At 47.6% G+C, this 24502-nt stretch overlaps 1 protein-coding gene across 1 annotated transcript in view; it reads right to left on the bottom strand.

Moving 5' to 3' along the window:
* HEMK1 (HemK methyltransferase 1, mitochondrial release factors N(5)-glutamine) overlaps positions 1–24502 on the bottom strand; it is a 50923-nt gene that overhangs the window by 14855 nt on the left and 11566 nt on the right. The window contains exons 5-6 of the mRNA XM_074958285.1: positions 12925–13086; positions 6366–6430 (exon numbers count right to left, since the gene is read on the bottom strand). Of these exons, the coding sequence (XP_074814386.1) occupies positions 6366–6430; positions 12925–13086 (227 nt within the window). The remainder of the gene's footprint in view (positions 1–6365; positions 6431–12924; positions 13087–24502) is intronic.

The raw sequence follows: 24502 nt of genomic DNA, 5'->3' as shown, positions 1-24502 counted from the left end.
CATTTCGAAAACTGGAACGGAGTTCTGATAGCACGGATTCCTCTCCCCATACAGCGATCAGATCCCGTACCTCCCGTTCGGTCCATGCTGGAGCTCTTTTGCGATTCTGAGACTCCATCATGGTCACCTCTGCTGATGAGCTCTGCATGGTCACCTGCAGCTTGCCATGCTGGCCAAACAGGAAATGAGATTCAAAAGTTCGCAGTTCTTTTCCTGTCTACCTGGCCAGTGCATCTGAGTTGAGAGTGCTGTCCAGAGCGGTCAAAATGGAGCACTCTGGGATAGCTCCTGGAGGCCAATACCGTCGAATTGTGTCCACAGTACCCTAAATTCGACCCGGCAAGGCCGATTTAAGTGCTAATCCACTTGTCAGGGGTGGAGTAAGGAAATCGATTTTAAGAGCCCTTTAAGTCGAAATAAAGGGCTTCATCGTGTGGACGGGTGCAGGTTTACATCGATTTAATGCTGCTAAATTCGACCTAAAGTCCTAGTGTAGACCAGGGCCTAGAGACTGTTGCAAAGCTGAGGTTGTAGCACCAATCCTGTGGATCCGTGACACCTTTATAGCCTCATCCTCTCCTTTTGCATGCTGTGACAAAGTTCCTCCTCTGCCTTGGTGGGTCCTGTGCTTATTGGCGGATTTGCTCGCTTCAGAGATTCATGGCAGCCCTCAGTTTGGCCACTTTTGCTAGTGGCTCAAACCTGTCATTCACTCAGCTAACCTCATCACTGGCCAGCATGGGGAAAAGGAAGGAGAACAATCCCCGCAGTCTCTGCTGATCCACCTAGTGGGTCGGGGGACAGGCCAGGGACCTTCCCGTCTGGTGGGACCCACAGTCCAGGTCAACTCCTCCTGTAACCAATAGGGAGTTAGGGGGATGGGGGGAACCCGGGCCCACCCTCTACTCCGGGTTCCAGCCCAGGGCCCTGTGGAATGCAGCTGTCTACAGTGTTTCATGTAACACCTGTGTGACAGCTACAACTCCCTGGGCTACTTCCCCATGGCCTCCCCCCAACACCTTCTTTATCCTCACCACAGGACCTTCCTCCTGATGCCAGATAGTGTTTGTACTCCTCAGTCCTCCAGCAGCACTCCCTCTCACTCTCTGCTCCTTGCACGCCCCTCACTGACTGAAGTGAGGTCCTTTTTAAATCAGGTGACCTGATTAGCTTGCCTGTCTTAATGGATTCTAGCAGCTTCTTGATTGTTCTGGAACCGCCCCTGTTACCTCACCCAGGGAAAAGGGACCTGCTTAATCTGGGGCTTATACAGCTGCTTTCTATCACTCTCCTGTAGCCATCTGGCCCGACCCTGTCACAATGCATACACATATGTATTCACCTAGTGCACTCGCCACCCCACCTCATCTGTACATTAATTATGCCTGCAAAACCTCCTACGTGCGAACCCACCACACCTGCAAAAAACAAACAAAAAACCCCCAACAACCCTCAATTGCTGGCTTCAGACATGCAAAAATGGGGTTCTGTGAGTGCGAGGGGCACGCGCACGTTTTCCTACATGCCTCTTCTACCCTGCTTTGAAAACCTGGCCCTTGCAAGAGTTGTGAAATGTGAATGTATTTGGCGCTAACGCCACAGTGACATTTAGGTGTTTGCATCTAACATGCAGTGTCATGGTGACATGATAATATCATGTACTCATGTGAGGCAGGGAGTGAAAACGAAAGCATCACAATGCAGCTGATTCACCAGGCAGAACACATACTAAAAGGGTGGGACTTATTTAGGATTAGGTCCATTATGGCACAATGCTACAGAAAGAGGCTTTAGGGCTTCTCAGGTACAATATCCTTACATGGGCTCTCCCTCCACCCCTGGCATCTCTAAGAGAACACACAGCCGTAGCGGTGCCTCTCAGCTTGAACCGTACCTCACTGAACTCTCTGCACTACTTAGATTCCCTAGGGACTCAGGAGATGTGGGCACTTCTCTCTTGCTGGTGAAGAATGAGAGAGTAAGCACATGGCCCCGAGAGGCCCAGGTGACTTTCTGACATATTTCTGAACCCTCTGATCCTCAAGGCTGCCAGAGGCCAGACCACCCCCTTAGCTGCTTCAAGTCAGAGCAGCCTTGGGGCTGCCAGGGGATGTGAAGGGCATTATGCTCTAGTCCCACCCTGTCACAGTCCTGCCATACCCACTCCAAATCTGCTCCATAATGTCCCACATCCTAGGGGGCAGGGGCCAGATGAGGATTCCTCTTAACTAGGGGAACCCTTATCTGTAGCCCTCATAACCACTGTAAATCCCCTTGGTGCTGCTGGGGTGGAGCACAGTGGGTCCAGGCGTGGGACAGCTATGATTAAATTAGCCTGCTACATTGGCAGTAACCCCATTTCACAAATTGGGCCACTGAGGCACAGTGCAATGAAGTGACAAGCTCCAGGTTGCACAGTGAGGCCAGGTCTACCCTACAGATTTCTGCCAGCTTAGCTCTGTCTGTCAGGGGGGTGAGATGGGATCCCTGACTGACGGAGCTGGGCCAGCAAAAGAGCAAGCGTAGATGCAGTTATACCAGAAAAACTGTGATTTTACCAGTCTAGCTTATTTTGTTTGGGGGGTTGGATGGTGGTGCTGGAAAATAAGCTATACCAGCAAAAGCACAGCTTTGCCAGGTTAAGCTGTGTCCACACTAGGAGCGCTTTGTGGGTATAGTATACTGGTACGGCTATCCCTGGAAAAGCACTCCTATAGTGTAGACGTGGCCTCAGACAGTGGCAGTAAGGAATAGAACCCAGCAGTCCTGATGCCCCCTGGCTGTCTGCCTTAATCACAAAATCACCTTTCTCTTCTGAACACCAGATGATCACTTCTTTGCAAAGCCATAGGATTTCTCAAGGTTTGCTGGAGGAATGAGACCCAGGCAAGAGGTGACATCCAGGTCAGTATGTTACTGAGAGCATTCTGTGATGATTCCAAAAACGCTTCCCATTTCCCTACACTGTATTTATACACTGAATTAGAGGGAGCTTTTCAAAAACCATCCAGCTCCTCCCAATACACACTCTCCCTCCATGCAGAATAACTCACGTAGCAGACTAAAACCCAGTCAAGGGAGTACAGCATCCAGGATTTTCCTCACCAACTTTTCTATCCAATGCACTAGTGTATTTGGGACACATAGGGGGCCTCATGCTCCACGGGGCGAGAAAGAGTCCTGTTCCATTCCTAGACCCCACCTTGTGCTCCCTAAGGGAGCAAGCACAGAGGGTGCTGTAAGACCAGCACACATTGGCAGTGGGGAAGAAACAGTGTGAGGGGTGCAATGGACGTAGCGGGACAGACTCAGTCCTGTGCTCTATACTAACTCTATCAGCATGTAAGGACCAAACTGTATTGCAAGGAGCTGGGGCAGAATTCCTCATTGCATAGGGCCACTTAAGCAGCCCTACGTTGCACCCCTCCCCCCGCCGCCCGCTTTGTAAGTCTTTGCGCAAACAGTGTGTAGGGGCAGGACGGGGGGGTGGTACAGGGAGCACATAGAGGGTAGAAAGGGGAATCGCCACAGTGCACTTCACTACGAAGATTTGGGACTGCTCCAGACTGTGGAACAGCCCTCTGGGAATTCTCAGGAAGCTGCTGTAAATTAGAGCACCTTTGAGGCTGCTCTAATCTACACCAGTGGCCATTTCAGCCCCTAGAGCAGCCCAGAATCCTGGGGATGGAAGGGTATGATCAAGCCACCTGCCCTCCTCTTCCTGCAGGTCCAGCACAGGATAGGTCCCAGGATGCAGAGACACATAAGGAAGCCAGATTGTGGTGTCAGTTACAACCCGTATTAACTCACATGGAGCCACGCTGGATTTCCAATGCTGTAACAGAGAGCAGAGTTGGCACAGGGAGCTGAGGGGTAAATGAGACGGTGTAATTCTGACACCAGCACTGTCCTGGCCACGATTTCACTGTCAAGTGACAGTTACGGCAGAGTGCATTGTGGCATTAGACAGCTGCAGAGTAGAGCTGATTCTGAAGCCCTTAAAACTGAGCCACAGCACGGGTGGCTGCTGTGGATTGTAGTTCATTTGGTTACAAGTCAGTGATAGCGACAGCCCAGAAAGGAAGAAAGATGCTGTGGGACACCACACCAGCACACCCAGAAGTCTAGGTGCTGCCTGAGGAGCAAGATAAAATCTAGATGTAAGAAAAGAAGCAAGGCCTGAAAAGGGAGTTGTCATAAATATAAAGGGAAGGGTACCCACCTTTCTGTACACAGTGCTATAAAATCCCTCCTGGCCAGAGGCAACATCCTGTTACCTGTAAAGGGTTAAGAAGCTCAGCTAACCTGGCTGGCACCTGACCCAAAGGACCAATAAGGGGACAAGATATTTTCAAATCTTTGGGGAGGGGGCGGCGGGGGGGTGGAAGGCTTTTTTGTTTGTGCTCTTTGTTTACGTGGTTGTTCTCTCTTGGGACTGAGAGAGGCTAGACAGAAATCCATCTTCTCCAACCCATCCTAATCCAAGTCTCCAATATTGCAACCAGTATAGGTAAGCCAGGCAAGGCGGATTAGTTTATCTTTTGTTTTATGTGAATTTTGCCTCTGTTAAGAGGAAAGTTTATTCCTGTTTTCTGTAACTTTAAGGTTTTGCCCAGAGGGGGATCCTCTGTGTTTTGAATCTGAATACCCTGTAAAGTATTTTCCATCCTGATTTTACAGAGATGATTTTTACCTTTTTTTTTTTTTAAATAAAATCCTTCTTTTAAGAACCTGACTGATTTTTCCATTGTTCCAAGATCCAGGGGTTTGGGTCTTTGATGATTTTGTAACAAATTGGTTAGGATATTATTCTCAAGCCTCCCCAGGAAAGGGGGTGTGTAGGGCTTGGGGGGATATTTTGGGGGAAAGACGTCTCTAAGTGGTCTCTTTCCCTGTTCTTTGTTTAAAATGCTTGGTGGTGGCAGCATACTGTTCAAGGCCAAGGCAAAGTTTGTACGTTGGGGAAGTTTTTAACCTAAGCTGGTAAGAATAAGCTTAGGGGGTCTTTCATGCGGGTCCCCACATCTGTACCCTAGAGTTCAGAGTGGGGAAGGAACCCTGACAGGAGTCAATATGGTGTAGTGAGGTAGAAGGAGCCAGGTATTCTGGATTCTGCTATTGGCTCTGTCACTGACTCACTTTCTGACATAATATGACCAAGTGGCAATTTTCTGTAATATTTTTATTATGCCTTTGTGTGCCTCGGTTTCCCCATGTACTTTACATTGCTACCCAATGGTTGCAAAAAGGATTAGAATGTGGCTTTTGGGGCAGAGCGAAGGACATGAGGTGCTGTGTCACTTCACTGTCTGGGGTGGAATGAATGGATTGTTAGAGGACTGGCTGTAAGTGACCCATATCAATGAAGCCTCCAGAAAGACAAAGGGAGCTGCACCAAACCGAACGACTGACATTGTCCCGGGAACATATGAACTCAGCATGGGTCGGCAGGAAGGGGATAAGTTTGGGTTCTTGGAGGGACTCAGCAGATCTCTCTAAGGACTGACAGAGAGCCTGGAATGGAGTCCATGGCAGCTTGGCTGGCTGACTGGCTTGGCCAGTATGGACCATGTCTTAACCCGAGATTCTCTACACTCACCTCAGGACTAGCCGTTGCTGTGTTCCAGTCAACTAATAAACCCTGTGCTGTTTTAGAAAAGGCTGCCTGGTGTCACTGCAAATCCTCACAGACAGCCCTGAATGGTTACAGTACATGCCTCCTGCAGGAGTCCTGCTTGGCTAGACTTGCTGCAGGGAGCCACAGAAGGAGAAAGGGTTCTCTGGTGCCCGAAGACCCAGTTTTGGTGTCTCAGAGGCTGCAGCCCTGCCCTGTGGAATTGTGTGGGTCCTTGGGGCCCAGCACACTAAAAGGGTCACTCTGAAGGCACTGGTAATAGCCTGTGGCATGGACCAGAGTCTGGTCTCACTAGGTCTCAGTTTTCCCATTCACAAAACAGGGACAAGTCTACTGACCCGAAGTACTTTGGTCTCCTTGCAAGAAAGGTGCGACATAAGTACAAAACATCGCTATTATGCCATTTCCTTCCCAGCTGGTGGTCTGGCAAAGGGGATTCACAGGTCAGAGAAAGGGTTTTTTTTAACCAAAATAAAAATTCAGTGAAAATTTGTTCCAAAAATTCCTAATTTTCTCTGGATTTTCCAGAGGTTCAAAGCGTTTAACGCACCCTGGCACCTGATGGTGATGAACATGATATCCAGCCTGTGGCTGAGACACCGGGCATATTTGAGAATCATAAGCCAGGACTTTGGTGGCTATTCACTTGTCTCAGGGGATCAGTGTGAGGGGTCCTAGGAAGCAATGGGCACTCACAGAGAGAAAAAATGAGCAATGCATATGTTCCTACCTCTGAGCATTCTCTCTGGTGAGATTCACAGCAGCTTCCTCTTTATCCACAGCTATCACCCGGCTCTGGCACAGAAGGAAACAAAATACACATTATATCACCAACATTACTGCTGTTAGCTGATGACTGGACATACAGGCTGTGGCAAAAGGGGCAAATGAGACAGATGATGCCAATATAATATCTTGGAAAAGGTCTCTCTGTCTTTCTAACACCAAAATCAGATATAGCCCCTGAAGAATCCATCTTAGGACTTCCACTGGAGCAGGACACTTTGGGGTTGTGTAGTCGCACAGGGCTGACCTTACCATGAGGCGAACTGAGGCAGCCGCCTCAGGTGCCAGACTGTGTGGGGGTGGGGGTGGGCGCCACTAGGACCCAGAGTGTACAATATTGTGTCTGCTGCTGCTGTATATGTATTCACTCTGCTCTAGATGCACAGAGATGGTGGAGTGTTGTGCTGGAGGAAGGAGGGCACAAGAGACATAACAGGCAGGCAGGAGAAAAGGTGAGAGGGAATAACAGAAAGCAGCAGGAGCGGCAGGGAGAGAGAGGAGGAGGAGCCTCTTATGTACCTCTCTAGCACCCACAGGAGCCTGGACTGATTAACACCAGCTTCTCAAGGAGCTTCCTGTTTCTGCTGCTTCCCTGAATCCACTGGAGGAGAACAGGCAGTCAACTGAAGTAGTAGGAGCCCTTACGACGCTGATATCCTCCCTCACTCAGGCCTGGCTACCAGCCTGCTTATTTGTCCCCTTCAATTGAGCGTTGAGAGCCACTATAGCTGGCACAGAACAGCAGTCATGAGTGAAAGAAGAAAACACCCCTCTGGGGCAGCATTCAGAAAAAGAAAGAAAGCAAAGGAAGCTTTTCTATCTAAGCAGGAAGGAGCTCTCCTGAGATACATAGACACAAATGTTCATGGTGAGCGTTCCGGCCCCAGTGAGGATGTGAGTGGTGAGGAGATGCCTGATCTTCCAGTTAGTCAGAGTGCAGGTGACCTGGCAGCTATTGCAGCATCCATATCTTCATCTCACATGGATGTAACCATGCACATTCCTGAAGAAAAGTGTAGATCAGAGAAGACTGCGGTGGAGGTGCAAGCAACAGCTGCTGCTGAGTTTAGTTCCTTAAGTCTAGATGATCCAGGACTGTGGACCCACTTGAGCAGTAGCGTGAGGGACTTCCTTGTATTGCATGGGCCAAAGCAAGGGAAAAACTTCATGTTCTCCAAAGACAATGAAAATAGAAGTTTCCATCCAACACATTACTGGCGTGGAATCCCCAATGGTGACAAAGTGGAGAGGCCATGGCTTATGTACTCAAAAACTCAGAATGCTGCCTACTGTTTTTGTTGCAAACTCTTCCAGTCTAACGTTCCAGCCACATTGGGTTCGACAGGAACAAAGGACTGGAAAAATCTGGCTAGAAATCTGGCATGCCTCAAGAAGGCAGCAAATCACCAGAGAGCATTCCATAGGTGGAAAGAGCTTGAGATGAGACTAAGGTTAAAGGCCACCACAGATGATCAGCATCAAGAGAAGATTGCATCAGAGTCTCTTTTCTGGCAACATGTTCTGAAAAGGCTCATTGCCATTGTGAGAATGCTTGCTACCCAAAACCTAGCACGGCCTGGCACTTCAGATCAGCTGTATGTGCCAAACTAGGGAAACTTCCTTAAAATTGTGGAGCTGATGGCTGAATTTGATGCTGTACTCCAGGAGCATCTAAGAAGAGTCACCACCCAAGAAATGTACACACACCATTACCATGGAAAAACAATTCAAAATGAGATCATACAGTTATTGGCAACAAAAGTTGAACAGAAGATTGTAGCAGATCTGAAGTCAGCAAGATAATACTCTGTTATTCTGGACTGCACACCTGACATCAGCCATATGGAACGAATGACTTTAATGGTGCGTTTTGTAACAACAACAGAACCTAGTCCCTGCAATGGTGACTGTCAAAGAGTATTTTCTAGAATTTATTGACATTGATGATACTAAAGGGGCTGGTATGACAAATGTGCTTCTTAAAAAGCTGGAAGACACGGGAATTGCGATAGCTGACATGAGAGGTCAGGGCTACAATAATGGTGCCAACATGAGAGGAAAGAACAGAGGAGTGCAGACACGGATCAGAGAGTTAAACCCTCAAGGTTTTTTTGTCTCATGCAGTTCTCATTCATTGAACTTGGTGGTCAGTGATGCAGCATCAGCTTCTAGTGTGGCTGGTGAATTTTTTAATGTAATTCAAAACATCTATGTATTTTTCTCTGCATCAACTCATCAATGGCAAGTTTTGAAGCAACATCTGGGAACATCCTCTCTGACACTGAAACCACTGAGTGCCACACGATGGGAAAGTCGAGTGGAGGTGATAAAGCCTATCAAACACCAAATAGGGAAGATAGCTGATGCCATAGTTGACATTATGGAGGAAAATGCTATGACAGGAACTGTTCGCGGGAAAACAGTGGCAGAGGGAAACGGAATCACCAGAAACATACATAACTACGAATTCCTGCGTGGCTTAGTGTTGTGGCATGACATACTGTTTGAAATAAATGTTGTAAGCAAGAGACTCCAAGGTATTGACCTTGATATATCTGGAGCGATGAACAACTGGACAAAGCAAAGTCGTACCTACAGTCTTACCAGTCAGATGAGGGATTTCAAAACATTCTGAAGAGTGCACAGAAGTTGGCAGAGGAACTTGACACTGAAGCTATTTTCCCACCCATTCAAGAATACAAGAGTCACCGAAGAAGAAGACATTTTGATTATGAGGCACGGGATAATCCCATAAGAGACCCCAAATAACAATTCAAAGTTGAATTCTTTAACCAGCTGCTAGATTGTGCAATACAGTCAGTTGAAGAACGTCTCATGCAGCTCACGGAACACAGCAGTACATCTGGGATGTTGTATGCTTATTCCATAACTCCTCACTATACCTGAAGAAAACCTACACCAGCAATGCAGGGCACTAGAGACAGTGTTGACACATGATGACATGCACAATATTGATGCGAGTGATTTAAGTGATGAACTGAAAGCTCTTTCAAGATACATTTCAGCAGGATCAACTCCAAAGGCTGTTCTGGAATATATGTACACAAATAAGATTACCACCCTCTTTCCAAACGCTTTTGTTGCTCTGCGCATACTTCTAACACTTCCTTCTTACTTCTAACTTACTTACTTCCTTCCTTCCTTACCATACTTCTTACTTCCTTCATACTTCTAACACTTCTAACAGTTGCCAGTGGAGAACGCAGCTTCTCCAAGCTGAAGTTAATAAAAACACATCTACGCTCCACAATGACACAGGAGAGGCTGGTCAGCCTTGCAACCATCTCAGTAGAGCATGAGCTGGCCCAGACTGTGGACCTTCAGGAAGCAGTTCAAAACTTTGCAACCAAGAAGGCACGGAAAGCACCATTTTGATTCTTCAATGCCAGTGTTTACTATGCAGACAAGAAAAGTTACATTTGCTGTTCAGGCGTTTGAAAGTTAAGTGTTCCTTAACATTTTTGAACAAGGCATTTTAAGTTATTAGTTCTCCTTTATTGGGGTAGGTAGCAGAGCAGTACCATGAGAGGAGTAGAACAGGAAGAAGGCAGAATTGAGACCTTTCAAAGTTTTGGCCCAAGCGAGGGGGTATAGGGGCGTCATTTGAGCTCCCCGCCTCAGGTGCCAAAATGTTGTGGGCCGGCCCTGCGCTTGTAGCTAGGCCTTCAGCATGACTGAATATTTTCATTACCATTGCTAGCATTTTACCTTAATACCTTCCCCAGGAAGAGGGGACATGCACAAACCCTCATCCCATAACAGTTTGAACTCTGGGGAAGGGAATAAAAATCTCTGATCAGAAGATGTTCAAACAGTCCCTATGCTGTTTGAACTTCAGTGAGGAGGCAAGACTTCTAAGCATAAGCAAGGGATCCCCAGCTGTTTAGTTTGGATTAGCCCTAAAGGACATCTAGAGCTTGCAAATTACAGCAGCTTCTATTGCCTTTTGAAACCTAAGACTGTAACTCAAGTGTGTGTTTACCTGCTTTAATCTGGTAAATAACTCATTTATTTTTCCTAGTTAATAAATCTTTAGTTAGTTTATCACAGGACTGGCTACAAGCACTGTCTTTGGGGAGAGTTCTAAGGTACAATTAACCTGGGGTAAGTGTCTGGGACCAGAAGTAACCTGAATATTATTATGATTTTTGGTGTCACAACGGCAGACTTGTCTGGGAGGCAAAAGTGCCCAAGGGGACAGTCTGTGACTCCAGAATAAGGCTGTTCTAGTGCTTTAGGAGTTCACAGTTGATATTCTGTTGGCAAAATCTAATTATACAACATGTAACTAGTTTGGGATTTGTGCTCCAATTTGTAAGGCTGCCTTGAGGCTGGCACCCATGTTTGTGAGCCACTCCAGACAGCCTGACAGTATCAACTGGTAAACTGGGACAGAGCAGCCCAGCAGAACAGAGAGTGAGGGGTAGAGAGGGAAGAGCTTCATAGGTTCCTCATGTCTGATGCAGAAAGAATCCATGCCCTAAGGAATCCACTCCAGCTTTAAAAGGAGATACACTGTATGCTGGGACAGGTGACCTGGGGTACGCAGTCTGTTCTGCGGAGAGCTCTATCCTTGATATAACCATACATGACAAGTCACTAGTTCTTTATCTTAATGCAGCACTTTAGGGCCAAATTCTGTCTCGATGTACATGTCATAGACATTAGTATGGTTGTGTGGTGCGTAAGCCTGCACAGATCTAAGCTGGTGTATTCACTCAAGGCTCATGTATGTTGGCCATTTGGGGAAGGGCTGACGTAACATATAAGGACAGACTGACACAGTCATTTATGTCTGAAAGGCAAGGAGAGCAGCGTGGTGCTTGAGTAGGGAAACCAGAGCAATTTATAATTTGGCCTAGTGAAAACTAAACATCAGCCCAACAGGTCACCGGGCAAAGGGACATGAGCTACAGGAATGACCTTCCATAGACCTTACAAACTAACCTCGATGCTTCTTCTCAGTGGCGTGCCAGGACAGTTTTATTAAGGCATGCCACAACTCACTGGCACACCTTAGGCATCCAAAATAGTGTCATCCATGCCACGTGACCTCGCACGTACCATATGGGCCAAGGTGATGGTGTTTGGAGGTGTAGTGGGGTGGTCACCCGCTCCAGCCTTGAAGGGCTTAAAACAACCCAGGAGAGGGCTGTGGCTAGGAGCAAGCAGTTCCCAGGCTGATTGGGGAAGCAGGCTCACCTGTGGCCATGCCCCAGTCAGGGCTCAGCTGTCCCTTATAAGAGGGCATATAAGTCTCCTCTAGCTGTGGAGGGAGATGGGCCTGGCTGCTGGGAAGCACACCAGGGTACCTGAGGTGAAGCAGGGCTGGGGAAGGCCAGAGGAGCTGGGAGACTCCAGACTAGAAAAGCCCCTGGCTGTAGGCTTGGCAGACGGCCTAGGATAGGTACTGGGATTGCAGGGGGCAGCCTAAAGGTAGGCAGAGGCAGCAGGTCCAAACCCCCCTTGCCTCTGATGATTGGTTTATACACTGCAGTCCGCCCCAGTGTGCAGGGGCTCAGTGGTCACTGGCAGTAGCCAAAGACTGAGGCGAGGTGGGGATAGTGAGTGGGGGATCCCCGGGGAAGGGAGACCCAGGGACTGTGGGGGTACTGCCAGTGGGCAGCACCCTGGGTAAAAGGGGCACTGGGGTCTGGGAGGGACATGGGGGCCAGCAGCAAGAGGGACACCGGCCTGCAGAGGGCGCTCTGGAGGCTGGAAGAGCTAATTCCCTGAGAGACCAGCAGGAGGCACCGCAGGGGTGAGTCTTGCACCGTTACAAGAGGACACGATTTTGTTCTACCAAATGGTGTCCTCCATCATGAGAGCTGGATGGAGTTATTCTGCGGACCGGATGCGGCCCACGGGCCACCAGTTGGACAACACACTGTCGGTCAGCATGCAAAGCGTGCCTTGCATACATAAATGGCATACCACTGATTCTTCTCCAAGGATGATAATCAGCCTGGATGAGTCTGAGGGATGAACTGATGACCAGATCTAGAGCAAGGGAAGGCCTTTTTTTCTCCACGGCATGTGGGCAGGGTCATTCTTTCCCTCCTGGAGCACTGAGCAGGGATTATCCACTGTGTGGATTGGGGTGGGATATATCCCATGTGATTGATAACCTGAGACTGAAGGGGGCTTTAGTTACCTATAGATCCCAGTCCTTCCTGTGACTTTGTTTCCTCCTTGACCGGTGAGGAATTATGTTACTGGGGAAGGGACAGGCACCAAAATGGGCTCTTGGCAGTGATCAAGTAGCTGGTGAACTGTGACTACTGCTCATCACATTGCTCATAAATGCCTCATTCTTTCCTTGTGCTCTTTTGTGTGTCTGTATCCACCTGTTGTCTCTTGTCTTATACCTAGACTGTCAGCTCTTTGGGGGCAGGGACCATCTTTTTGCTACTCGTCAGTACAACACATGGTGCAATGGGACTCAGTGCTACCATAATACAAAGGACGAAAAGCTCACCCACCGTGGGCAGTTTGCTCAGTAAACTCAGTGCAATGGCCCCTGAGCCACAGCCGATTTCCAGGATCACTGGGTGAGAGACAACAGTGGGGCACTGGTGACCCACATTAACTGCAGGGCTCCCGCTCCTCTGGATTTCTTCTTCCAACACCAAGGAGACAAGATCCTAGCAGAAAAGGGAAAGAGAGCTGTTTCTGTGGGAGTCTGATGTTGACAACTCAAACTAACACCCAAGAGCTGGGGAAAAGGAGGGTGAAAGAGCCCCATTTCTCACCTTTGCAAACAAATCAAATGCATCTTTGTATTTTAAAAAAAGCAACACATGGCAGCAGCAGGACTGAGATCCCAGAAACAACTTCAACTCCACATAGTGCTTTGACTGTAACCAAATCTGCAGGTGCCCTACAGATCCTTTGATATCTTTTAGGACATTTAAAAAGAATAAGCAGCTAGAACACACACACATTGCCTGTCCCCCATTTCTTTTGCCACAATCATTAACTTTTATCTCTGAAAGCCTCACTACTCACCAGTCTTAGCCTAGCCATCTCTGAAACTTTACTCATGGTTTGAAATCCCTTAAGACCAACCCCTAAAGCACTAAGCCAACCAGCAGATTGACAAGAAATACAGTAAATGGCCCAATCAAGTAGGCTTCCTGTTTTGGCTTGCATTGCACAACTACAAACGCTGGTTTGTTATTGTAGGGTCACACTCAGGAATGGCTGGTTGTTAGCATGGATTTTTATTTTATTTTGACAAGTCAGCACTAGGATTTTTATTGTGAATCGCATATAAAAACCCATAACAAAGAATTGTATGGATTTTGCCAACAGGTATATGAGCAGAAAGATGCTCCAGGGTAAATTACAGGCCTTCCATTCTAACTAGCAGCATTTTATGTCAATCCATTGTGACAAAGTTCCTCCTCTACCTTGGTGGGTCTTGCGCTTATTGGTGCAGTTGTTCGACCATCTGGCCAGACCCTGTCACACCATAAAGTAACAACGAGTGACTGGTGGGAAGGTCAAAGTCCTTTATGTAAAACGCTAGATTTTTCTCAGGAGCCAGCACTGAGCTGCCTGCAGAGTGAACCCTATTTGCATGGCCATCCCAGCATTTTCCCACACCCTGCTCTGGAAATCAGGCCTAAAGTGGATTAGAGAGCACAGGAGGCCTCAGGCAAAACTGCTTGGTTCATCTGCCTTTGCTGGTTATTCCACACCACAGACCAGTTTGTGGCATCACAGCAAGCTGGTGTGGAAACAGCTAAGATGTTGCAAACAGGTGAAGAAATAAGTAGCTGTGGCAAACGAGCCCTTAAGAAACAAAGATCCTATTTCCATGCAGCAAGCTATCCCTAGCAATAAAGGAAGACGAGCAGGTGAAATACCTGGGAGAGGTCAGTTGCCTTCCTAAGAAACCTCCAGAAACATTTTTGTACAAGGCATGAGCTGCTCTTCAACCCATTAAAGAAAAAATCCACATACACTGTGTTCCAAGCGAGAACTGGAGCTTGTAGTTGATGAGCAGCCTGGCTTGTTTCAATGTTCCCCCGACCTCGACCTGACTGTGGGAAAGGCAGTATGACTGTCACATTTTTAAAGGGAGCTCCTTGTCTGTGGATTCCTCCTGCAACAGGGTAAGATCACATGCAGGTGTACTCAGGACGCAGTGTATGGGGGTCTAGCATGCCTCTGGCCAGGTCTACACTACAAAGTGGCATAACTACATTGGTCAGCAGTGTGAAAAAACTGCCCCCCCAGCCAACAGGAAAACCCCCCAGTTGGCTGATATCTTGGCTCCTGTCAACCTAGCTAACGTCATTCAGGGAGGTGGTGTAAATATGCTGCCAGAAAAACTTCTGTCAGCATAAGATGCACCTTCATTAGCGGACTCTGCCAATATACCTATTCCAGCAAAGCATGTGTTGTGCAGACAAGGCCCCTCTCTTGGAGCAGAATCAGCTGGTTTTGGGAAGGCTGGCTGCAGACGTGAAGCAGCACCCTTCCTCGCGTCCTCGGAAGGGGTTAGTACCCAGAAAGCTTGGTCAGCAAGTTCATGCTGGCCGTCTCTAATCACTTACAAAAGGGCTATGCTTACAGGAACACTCCAGTGTGACAAAGAGAAGACAATCACAGGGAGTGAGTACAGAGCAGTAGTTCCTTCTTATCCTATGCCTCAATGATCTCGTATTGCCAGAGTATTTCCTCATGAAGCTCTTCCAGGTCTCTCTCCAACAACAAATGCTGTTGCTCACGGTTTTCTTCTTTTGCCCTCAGGCGGGCATATTCCTGGTCCAGTTTTATGGATTGAGCCAAGACACTGTCCCTGGAGGAATGTATCTCTTCCAGCTTGGCCTACAAATCTGTCTGGACTTGGCTGACCTGAAGACTTATTTCCTTGAGCCGGCTGTTCACTATCTCATTGTTTCTCTGCTTCTCCACCGGCACCACTTCTTCTCTAGGTCCAGCGCTCCTTGATCCCAGGTACTAGCAGTCCCCACTATCAGACCATCTATGTTGTACAGTGCCTGGCATTTGCCATATTTATGGCTAGTTTCTCCTGCATTTGGATCATCTCAGCATTCATCTGCACATGCACATGCAGATGCTGGTGCTGCTTCTTTAACTGCAGGGCTTCATGGAGGCGAACCCAGATCTTTCTCTGAAGAATGACATACTTGTTTTCCAGTGTGTTGATTCACAGCCACAACCAAGTGGTTTCTCTCCTTCTCTGCAACCAGCTCTTTTTGCCTGTCTTCTAGTAGCTAGATTTGTTTGGCCAGTTTCAATAAGAACCCAGCATCTAGGACTGCAATATCACCTAGGACTGTTCAATATCGCCATCTGAACCCTAATGACACCCACTTCCCGGGACCTTTGACTGCCTCTAAGTCTTTACCCTGGTTCTCCCAGTCTGGGAACCCCGCTGTCCTTTGGAGCAACCAACTGTGTCTTTTTCAGGCTCCTGTATCGGGTTACTCAAGATCCTCACACCCTCATGCTATGAGGATGACAAATAAGTCAAGGCATCCTCGGCAAGTTGGAAATAATCTGAAACCCATGGCTGACCTCTTTCCCTGAAGCTTGCCCACAACTTCAGTATCTTTACTTTGGTGACAGCCCCTTGGTCCAAAGTTCTTAGAGGGCAGCATCTTCTAACAGGCCCCTTTTCCCCCATACTTATTTACAAGTTACCCCCAGGTTATCACTCTTCCTCACCCCAGACTGTGTCCCCTCAGTCCTTTGTTCAGTTTCTGCAGATGTCTGGGTCCCAATATCCTTAATAGTCCAGACCGGCCCAGGTGTCTCAGTGCCCTGTGTTGGTCAGCAATCCAGATAGTCTCTGGTTCCACAGGGGCAGACCCAACCTACATGCCCATCTTGGCAACAGCCAGTGCACCTGACTGGCAGGACCGCATGTCTCCTCCCCTTTCAGCATTTATGACAGGCCAGCCTGTCCAATCGCTGCCATTGCTGAACCTACCACCTCCCCCCACACCCTGCCAGGGACCAGAACGTTTGGGGTCATCACTGTTTTCTGTCCCCCAGCCTGGGAGGTTGAACATCTCACAACCAGGGCTAGCACAGGCACCTCTCTGCATTCTCATCCCTCCTTGATGGCAGGGCACTTTCAAGTCCATATCCAAGGACCATAAGTAAAAGTATGGGCTGTCCCTACATGCTCCCTTGTGGCGCAGTCCGGTGCTGCAGATGTGCCCCACCTTGACTCCTCCTGATTGGGATGTCAATAGATTCACTTGAACAGCCCCAGATGGGGTGGGAGCTGGGAAAAGGAGAGGCCAACACACTAACGAAAGAGCAAGTTATCTTTACATAAGGCTTCAAGGCAGGATCAATTACAATAAACAAGTCATAAAGCCCTCACCTCAGAGCCCTGCTTATGCTTCCAAACTTAATGTTCACAATCAAAGTCTCTAGTTAGGTCAATTTCCTAGAGCCTGAGCAGAAACAACCCCACCGCCCTCCTGAAGCCTGTATGGCTTCTGCTCCTCTCTCTTGCTCTGCTTCCTCTTCCTGTTTACATAGCCCAGCCCCAGGGTGGGGAAAAGCCTCCTGGATTACCTCCAGGCTGCCCTAGCTGTAGGCTCCAGCCTGTCCCTCAAAGGCGCAGTATTCTCCTTCACAGACCCCATCCCAGGGCAAGCGCCCTGGTATTTAATTTAGGAAATATGCTCACCTGGGAGAAATCAGCTCTCATGTGAATACACAGCCAGGAGACTAAGGGTTTGTCTACACAGTGAAATTGATCAGCATTGCTATAGCAGAATAAGGGTACGCCTACATGACAATTAAACATGTGTGGCTGACCCGTGTCAGCTGACTCAGGCTCACCAGGCTCAGGCTACAGGGCTGTACAATTGCAACAGAGATGTTTTGGCTCGGGCTGGAGCCCGAGCTTTAGGACCCCACGAGTGGGGAGGGTCCAGAGCTTGGACTCCAGTCCAAGTCTGAATATCTACACTGCAATTTTAAAGCCCCACAGCCTGAGCCCTGCGAGTCCGTGTCAGCTGATACAGGCCAGTGATGGCAATTGCACTGCAGTGTAGCCTAATTGTTCCTCTAAAGTTGTGTCAATATAACACCCCCCCGAGGACACTATTCCAGAATAAAAGTGACTTTATTCTAGAATTCCAGAATAGAGTGTCCACAAATGGGAGTTATACCGGGATAGCTATAGCAGGATATTCCACTACAGCTGTGCCAGTCAATTTCCCTAAGCAGACAAACCCTTGGCAAATAGGCTTGTATTCAGATGGAAATTTCATTCCCCAGATCCTACTCTACATCATCAGACTGGAGCTTCCAGCTGGGAAGTAGCATTAAAATGGAAGTATTAGAGACGCCAGCACTTGACATAGAGAAACTGAGCACAAACCTCACCACCTTGCACTCCAAGTACAAGCTACATTTCTTTGACCTTACATTCCCTAACATAAATATACAGCCATATGTATACTAACCCCTTCCCTCCTAAACACTATCAGAAACCCCTCTCCAGTGCACATGCTGCTCCCCCTTGGGAGAGGCTGAGAAAACAAACAACATGTGACAGGTTTTAGGTTGCTTAAGGAAATACTGGAAAGTGCTCAAATACTTTGGTGATGAGCACGCTATAAGAAATATAGATTAGAAACAGAGGTTTCTAAAATGGCTTTACATATTAATTATACAATATATAGTATATATTCTCATATTGAGAGTATTCACTGAGCTAATTACTGCTATAGAATGCAGATTTCCTTTCAGTAATCTCAATCCACTAATCTAGCAGACAAAGGCATAACAAGATCCAAGGGCTGGAAGATGAAATTATGAAAATTCTAATTGGAAATCACAGGAAACATTTTAATAGTCAAAGTAATTAACCTTTGGAACAGATTATCAAGGGACGTGGTGAATTCTCCATCACTTGCTGTCTTTAAACTAATTACATTGGATGCCCTTCTAAAAAATATGCTCTAGTTCAGACACAATTTGTTGGGCTCAGTAGTGCCAATTATATAAAAAGGAATAGTAATTCCCCCTACTGCAGGAACTACATGCAGTACGTTAGACCAAATAATCATAGTGCTCTTAAAAATCTACAAAAATTGAATATCTAGTCATCCTATTTAGCTTAGGTGTTTATATGTCCCCATTAACTATAGTATGGTGAGCACCTATCCCCATTTAATGTATTTATCCACACAACACCCCTGTGAGGTACAGAAGTGCTATTATCCCCATTGTAAAGATAGCAAACTGAGGCAGAGAGAGACTGAGGCCATGTCTACACTATGGGGGGTAGAGTGGCACAGTTGTAGCTATGCTCCGGTAGCACCATAGCATAGATACTTCCTGTATTGATGGATATGGTTTTTCCATCAATGTAGGTAATCCACCGCCCTAAGCGGTAGTAGCTAGATCAATGGAAGAATGCTTCTATTCTGGGGGCTAGGCCAGCTTAACTAAGCAAATGAGCAACACTGCTTGGCTGATCTAAATTTAAGTGTAGGCCAGGCCTGAGTGACTTGTCTGAGGTCACACAAGAAGAAGGCTGTGGCAAAACAGGGAAGTGGCCTAGCCTGGGGCATGGGAGACCCAAGTTCATTTTTTCCCTTTTGGCATAGCTCTGAAAACTTGTGCTGAGTGTCTCCCTCTCAGGCAGCTGGGAAAAGTGAAGAACAGAAAGGTCAGAATCAGATGGTGCACATCATGACAACACAGTGCTTGGTTACCGCCAAACTATTTTTTTGTTTTCCTTTTACTGCTGCATATTAAAAACCTAAGACACACATTAACAATTCACCTTAGAAATTCGACCTAGTTAGATATTTATCACTGGAGAGGTGTGTTATCCACTTGATGGAGAAATGCTCAATTACGGGGCTATTAAAATGCAAATTATTGCTTACAATAAATGTCAGAGCCAGTGTGCATGCAGCTCACACGCTCAAAATCCTGCTGACCTGAGTCATTGCCACAGATAGTGGCAGAGCTGCTGGATTTATACTCCTTTCTATGTAACTGTGTGTGTGTGAGGAAAGGTTGTTTAAAAGAAAATTCCCCATCTAATCCCAAGAATAACCCCTACCAGCACCTTTGCTCTGGCATGCAGTAGTCTTTAGGGGGAGAGGGAACAGGGGGAGAGGGGACGGACTGTGAGATGCTCCTCTCCTTTTGCCAGTGGAAATGGGACCCAGGCACCCTTTGGCATGACCCACAAAGCCATTAACAGCCTTCAAGGAGAGATTGTACATTTCTCCCAGAGGCTGGATACCTAAAGGTGATCCACAGCAGAAGGAAAGGCTGCAGAAAGGAGGGAGAGAAGAGGATGGTGACCCTAGAGTGTAGCAGATGGAGTGAGGCAAGGACAGAATACTGACCCCAGGAGGGAAAGAGTGACAAGGGGATAGAGTAGAGATGATGGGCTGGACCAGTGATGCATTTAATGTGGGAGTTTCACTACCAGAACGAAAGCTTGGAATTTCCCTCCCCAGACGAGGCGGCCAGTTTCCTCCAGTCCCACCCAGGGGGGCAGAGATTATTGCCCCACGTCTGCAGCGCTCCTATCCTTACCCACATAAGGAGTGCCCATCTGCTGCACTCTAAGTCCAGCAAGCAGGGGCATGGCCCACCTTCACGCTGTCTATTGTCCAGCACAGCTTTGCTCTATTGCCTTTGGTTAGCCGACGAAGGATGGATGGTGCTGCAGCAGGGCTCCAGGCTGAGACTCAGGAGACCACGGGTTAATTCCTAGCTCTGCCACAGAATGAGAAAGTCATGTTCTTTCTTTCTTCCTCAGGCTCCCACCTGTACAGTGGGGACAATGATAATTCCTCATCTCACAGGGTCAGTGTGGGGATAAATCCACAAATATAATAGCCCCATCCATGGTGATCCATACATAATACCTAGGATCCATACACTGTGTAATCATCTATAGGATGTTGGGCTGGGGATGTAGGAAGAGGGCAAAGGTTGCTATGTGTGGGGATCCAAGTTTGGCGTCCCCATTGAACCAGGCTGGGAGAACTTCAGAGGCCGTGGGCTCAATGAGTACATTGCTTTAGTGACCCTCTTTGGCAGACAAATGGGGTGCTGTTCGCAGCCTCTGGAGGCAGCGATTTCCAGCCCCTCTTTATCTTTGACACAGGGAGGGAATTTAAGAAGAGACTGGAAAAGGAATGGAGCAGGGCATCCTTGGAGTTGGGGGGGGGGGGGGGGGGAAGCTTTCCAAACAATCTCCTTTACCAAGCAAAAAAAAAAAAAAAAAAAAAAAGGTGTATCCACTGTTGCTTGTTTGACTTTACTGTCTGAATCCAGCTAACTTCGTGCTATGGTTATTTTTTCCACTTCACGAGCTAATTGTGAAATAAATGTGTACATTTGCAAACACTCCCAGTTCCCCATGAACCCTGACTTCACCCCTCCAGCAGACACATTCTCACAGGTTCTCGGTATTAGCTCCCCCCTCCCTGTGGCCGGGTCTCTCGTTCACTGTGTTTCTTGGAACTGCAGCTGCACAAAGAGAAAGTCAGGGCACCGCTCGCCAGAACCCAAACCACAAGCTCTCCACCTATGCAGCTCCATCCGGCAGATAGTATATGGCCAGGCAGCTTGCAATGCAAAGATGGGGAGGTGAAAATACACTTGAGAGTCTCATGACTAGAGCTGAGCAAATACCTACAAAAATCACCTTACCCTGTTTGTTACTATTAGCTAGAATCAAAATGCTGAATCTGAACTGGCCAGGTTCACACCCCTTTCCACTGTCTTCTAGAGAGATGCTTACATATGCCCCGGAATATCTAACCTCCTTGCAGTCATTAATGGGTTTATTCTCACCACCCTCCTGTAAGAAACTCTACCCCCATGTTACAGAGAGGAAACCAAAGGACAGGAAATCTGTGGCTGAGCCCAGATCTCCATTGTCCCAGTCCCCCGTCCCATTCACCGAATGTCCTTCCTCTATTCTCTTTCCAACAGCAAAAATATTCAAGTAAACAGCAAATCTAAGATTCAAAGTACAAGCATCCACCTCGGAAACTTGATTCCTAGGCCTGGACTACACTTAAAATGTTGAGCAACCTAGCTACATCGCTCACGGGCATGAAAAATTCACACCCGAGTGTTGTAGCTCTGCTGACCTAACCCCCCCAGAGTACAGGCTGGTAGGTCAATGGAAGAATGCTTCTGTCAACCTAGTTTCAGTCACTCAGGGAGGTGGATTACTTACACTGATGGAAAAAAGCCTTCCGTTGCTGTACGAAGCACCTACACTATGATGGCCATGACTGTTCAGGAAAATTATTTGACAGATTAATAGAATTTTGCAAGCCATTCACAGGAAATTTGTGAATTAAATTTTAAAAAGTGAATTTCATGGAATAAGTTATTCATCACAAACTATTCACTGTGTCCAGGCTCATTACAAGAACAAATCATTTGAAAAACATCTTCCTTAAGAAACTAGTTAAATGCTGAAAAGCCCCTGTGTAATTAACCTCTTCACCCCAACCACTTCTCTGTGGCTCAGGATGGAACACAGTGCGAACTTTGGTCAAGCACTGCTTTGCTGATGTCATCCTACGTCCCATTTGCATTAGGAGACTGCAGTGCGAAAGCTGTCAGCAGAGGTATAGCAAGCGATTCAGCTGAGAGTTTGGTGGGGGGCTCATGCAATCTCTTATGGGTACAAGCGAAAAGAACCTGCTGATATCTAGTCATCCTCCAGTGGCTGTATAACAGTACCACAGAAACCCTGCACAGCTTGGTGCTGCTGACAGTCTCTGTGCTTAACAGACTTAGGACGGGGTGCTGCAGTTCAATACTGTGCATGCTGAGGGTAGGATAGGTACCACAGGGTGGGCTGTAGGCCAGGGCTGAGGTGCAGTGGCAGAGCAGTGTGTGGGCCCAGCAGTGGGATGATAGAGTATTATAGGTTGGAAGCTCATTGGAACAGGGACTGCCTTTTTGTTCTGTGTTTGTACAGCGTCTAGCACAATCGGTTCCTGGTCTATGACTGGGGCTCCTAGAAGCTATGATAGCATAGATAATAAATATTAATAATCAGTACTGTCAGAAAAACTGGAGAGTAACCCCATGTTTTTCTTTCACAAAACACAAAATTAACAGCTGCAGGGGCAGGGAGATAGCATGTTAACCCTCTTAGCACCCCAAACACTTCCTACAGGCTGACTCTGATGCTTCTCAGCACTCCCTGGGAGCATCCCTTTGAGTCATGCCATTCCTGGCTCAAGTGTCCTGAGGCAGCAGGGACAATGAGGTTTGAGGGTCAACAGTCAGGGTGGTGTTCCGCCTATGAATCTCTCAGGTTAGAGTTGGGAAGCAGGGGGAGACAGTGAGGGATACAGAAGGCTGGGTGTACACCCCTGTCCAAATACCCAGAGACACACACTCTCGCTTCCTGGGAATGTTTTTACGTGTGTTTTTTTTTTCCCCAGAAACTGCACTTTCCGGAATCCAGGACTCCCTGCAGAGCCTAATCTGATCGCCCCCTTCCTGTCTGTTTGTCCACTGGCTCCCAATCGATCTGCAACAGGGCACACGGAGGCCAAGCAGGAAACATGAGCATATGGAAGCCACGGAAATTCCCCCCGACCCCTTTTAAACACAAGGCCTCCAGGCCAGCTCCATATTCAGATGGCAGCACAGCTCACAGCAATCCCAGTTCATCCCCTGGCCAGCAGTGTGGGGAAAGGGACACACCTCACAAGCCTCCCACACAGACCCTAGACAACTCCATGCCAATGGGGTGCTGAGGCAGCCATGCTAGTGCTTTCGGGGCAGTAGCCCAACACAAGGCCACTGAGGGGGGCCTTTGATCCTATATGGACCAGGAGGCAGCTACATGGATGCCTCCAGCGTTAATCTTCATCCCCTCATAACTGTCCCTGAACATTCGCAAAATGCCAGCTTCCTCTGAAGCTGCGGGTGCCACTGTCAAAGACAGGATCCCAGACAACATGAACCACTGATCTGATCCTGTCTGGCAGGATTCTGTGTTCTTAAAACCCCATTTAGGCTAATGTTGGTGAGGGACAAAGGAAATGGGTCATGGATTCTGTGCAAGCTAATCTGCAGGCTTTATTCAAATAACTCTCCCCAATTACTTTTCTGCGGTAGTTTCACACAGCTCTAGTCCTGACTTCCCACCCTGTACTTTAACTGCTAAATCACACTGCCTCTCAGCTAAGGACCTGAAAAACATGGACCTGAGATCGCAATCTCAAACAGAACAGGATTCCAAAGGAGCAGAGGCTTGGAAGGCAGGAAAGTAAGAGTCCATGTGTGGTATGAGGGCTGAGAGATACAGGGAACAACTAGTATGGTGGAGGGGCGATACCCAGAGCATGCATTAAGTCAATCCATTCCAAGCATGTCCAAGTCCATGTGTGTCCCTAAAGGAAAGCTGCCTCCTCTCTGCCCAGCACCAAGGGGAGCAAATTGTGTTTGCAAAGGAAGGTTGGGGATTTTTAATTAAAAATTGACATTTCTGAGTCTCTTTTGGCACTCTCCAGCTGCCCTAGCACAGCTCCTTTTATCAAAGGATCCCAAAGCCCTTTCCAAAGGTGGGCAAGCATTGGCATCTCCACCTCACACACAGGGAAGTCAGAGGCACAAAGGCGGGAAGTGATTTGCCAAGGGTCACACAGCAGCTCACTGGTAAAACTGGGAAGAGAATTCAAGTCTCCTGACTCCCAATCCATGGCTCTAACCACTAGACTACATGCCTTCTGCACTTGCTGAAAAGTGATGCAATTTGTGGCATTAACAAGGAGTCTGAGGAATAAAAACAGAGGCTTCGATCAATCCAGCATCAATACTGGCTTCTCAAGCAGATGAACACAATGCCGCTTACACATAAAACAGTGGAGAAATCCCCCACCTTGCAATCTGTCTATTTAAAATACACAGATTAACGAGTCCAGATCTTTCTTGTTCTTCTCCCTTTTGTGTGGCTCTGAAGAAATTAAAAAGTTCATAATTAAGGTTAACTAAAAGTTCAGTTATAATCCATGAAAGCCCTCAATGAGTCCAACTTTGATCACA

This window comes from Natator depressus, chromosome 7 (genome assembly GCF_965152275.1).
Source record: "Natator depressus isolate rNatDep1 chromosome 7, rNatDep2.hap1, whole genome shotgun sequence".
Taxonomy (NCBI): domain Eukaryota; kingdom Metazoa; phylum Chordata; order Testudines; family Cheloniidae; genus Natator; species Natator depressus.
Note: the sequence above shows the minus strand (reverse complement) of the source record. Positions and strands in the feature narration are given on the sequence as shown.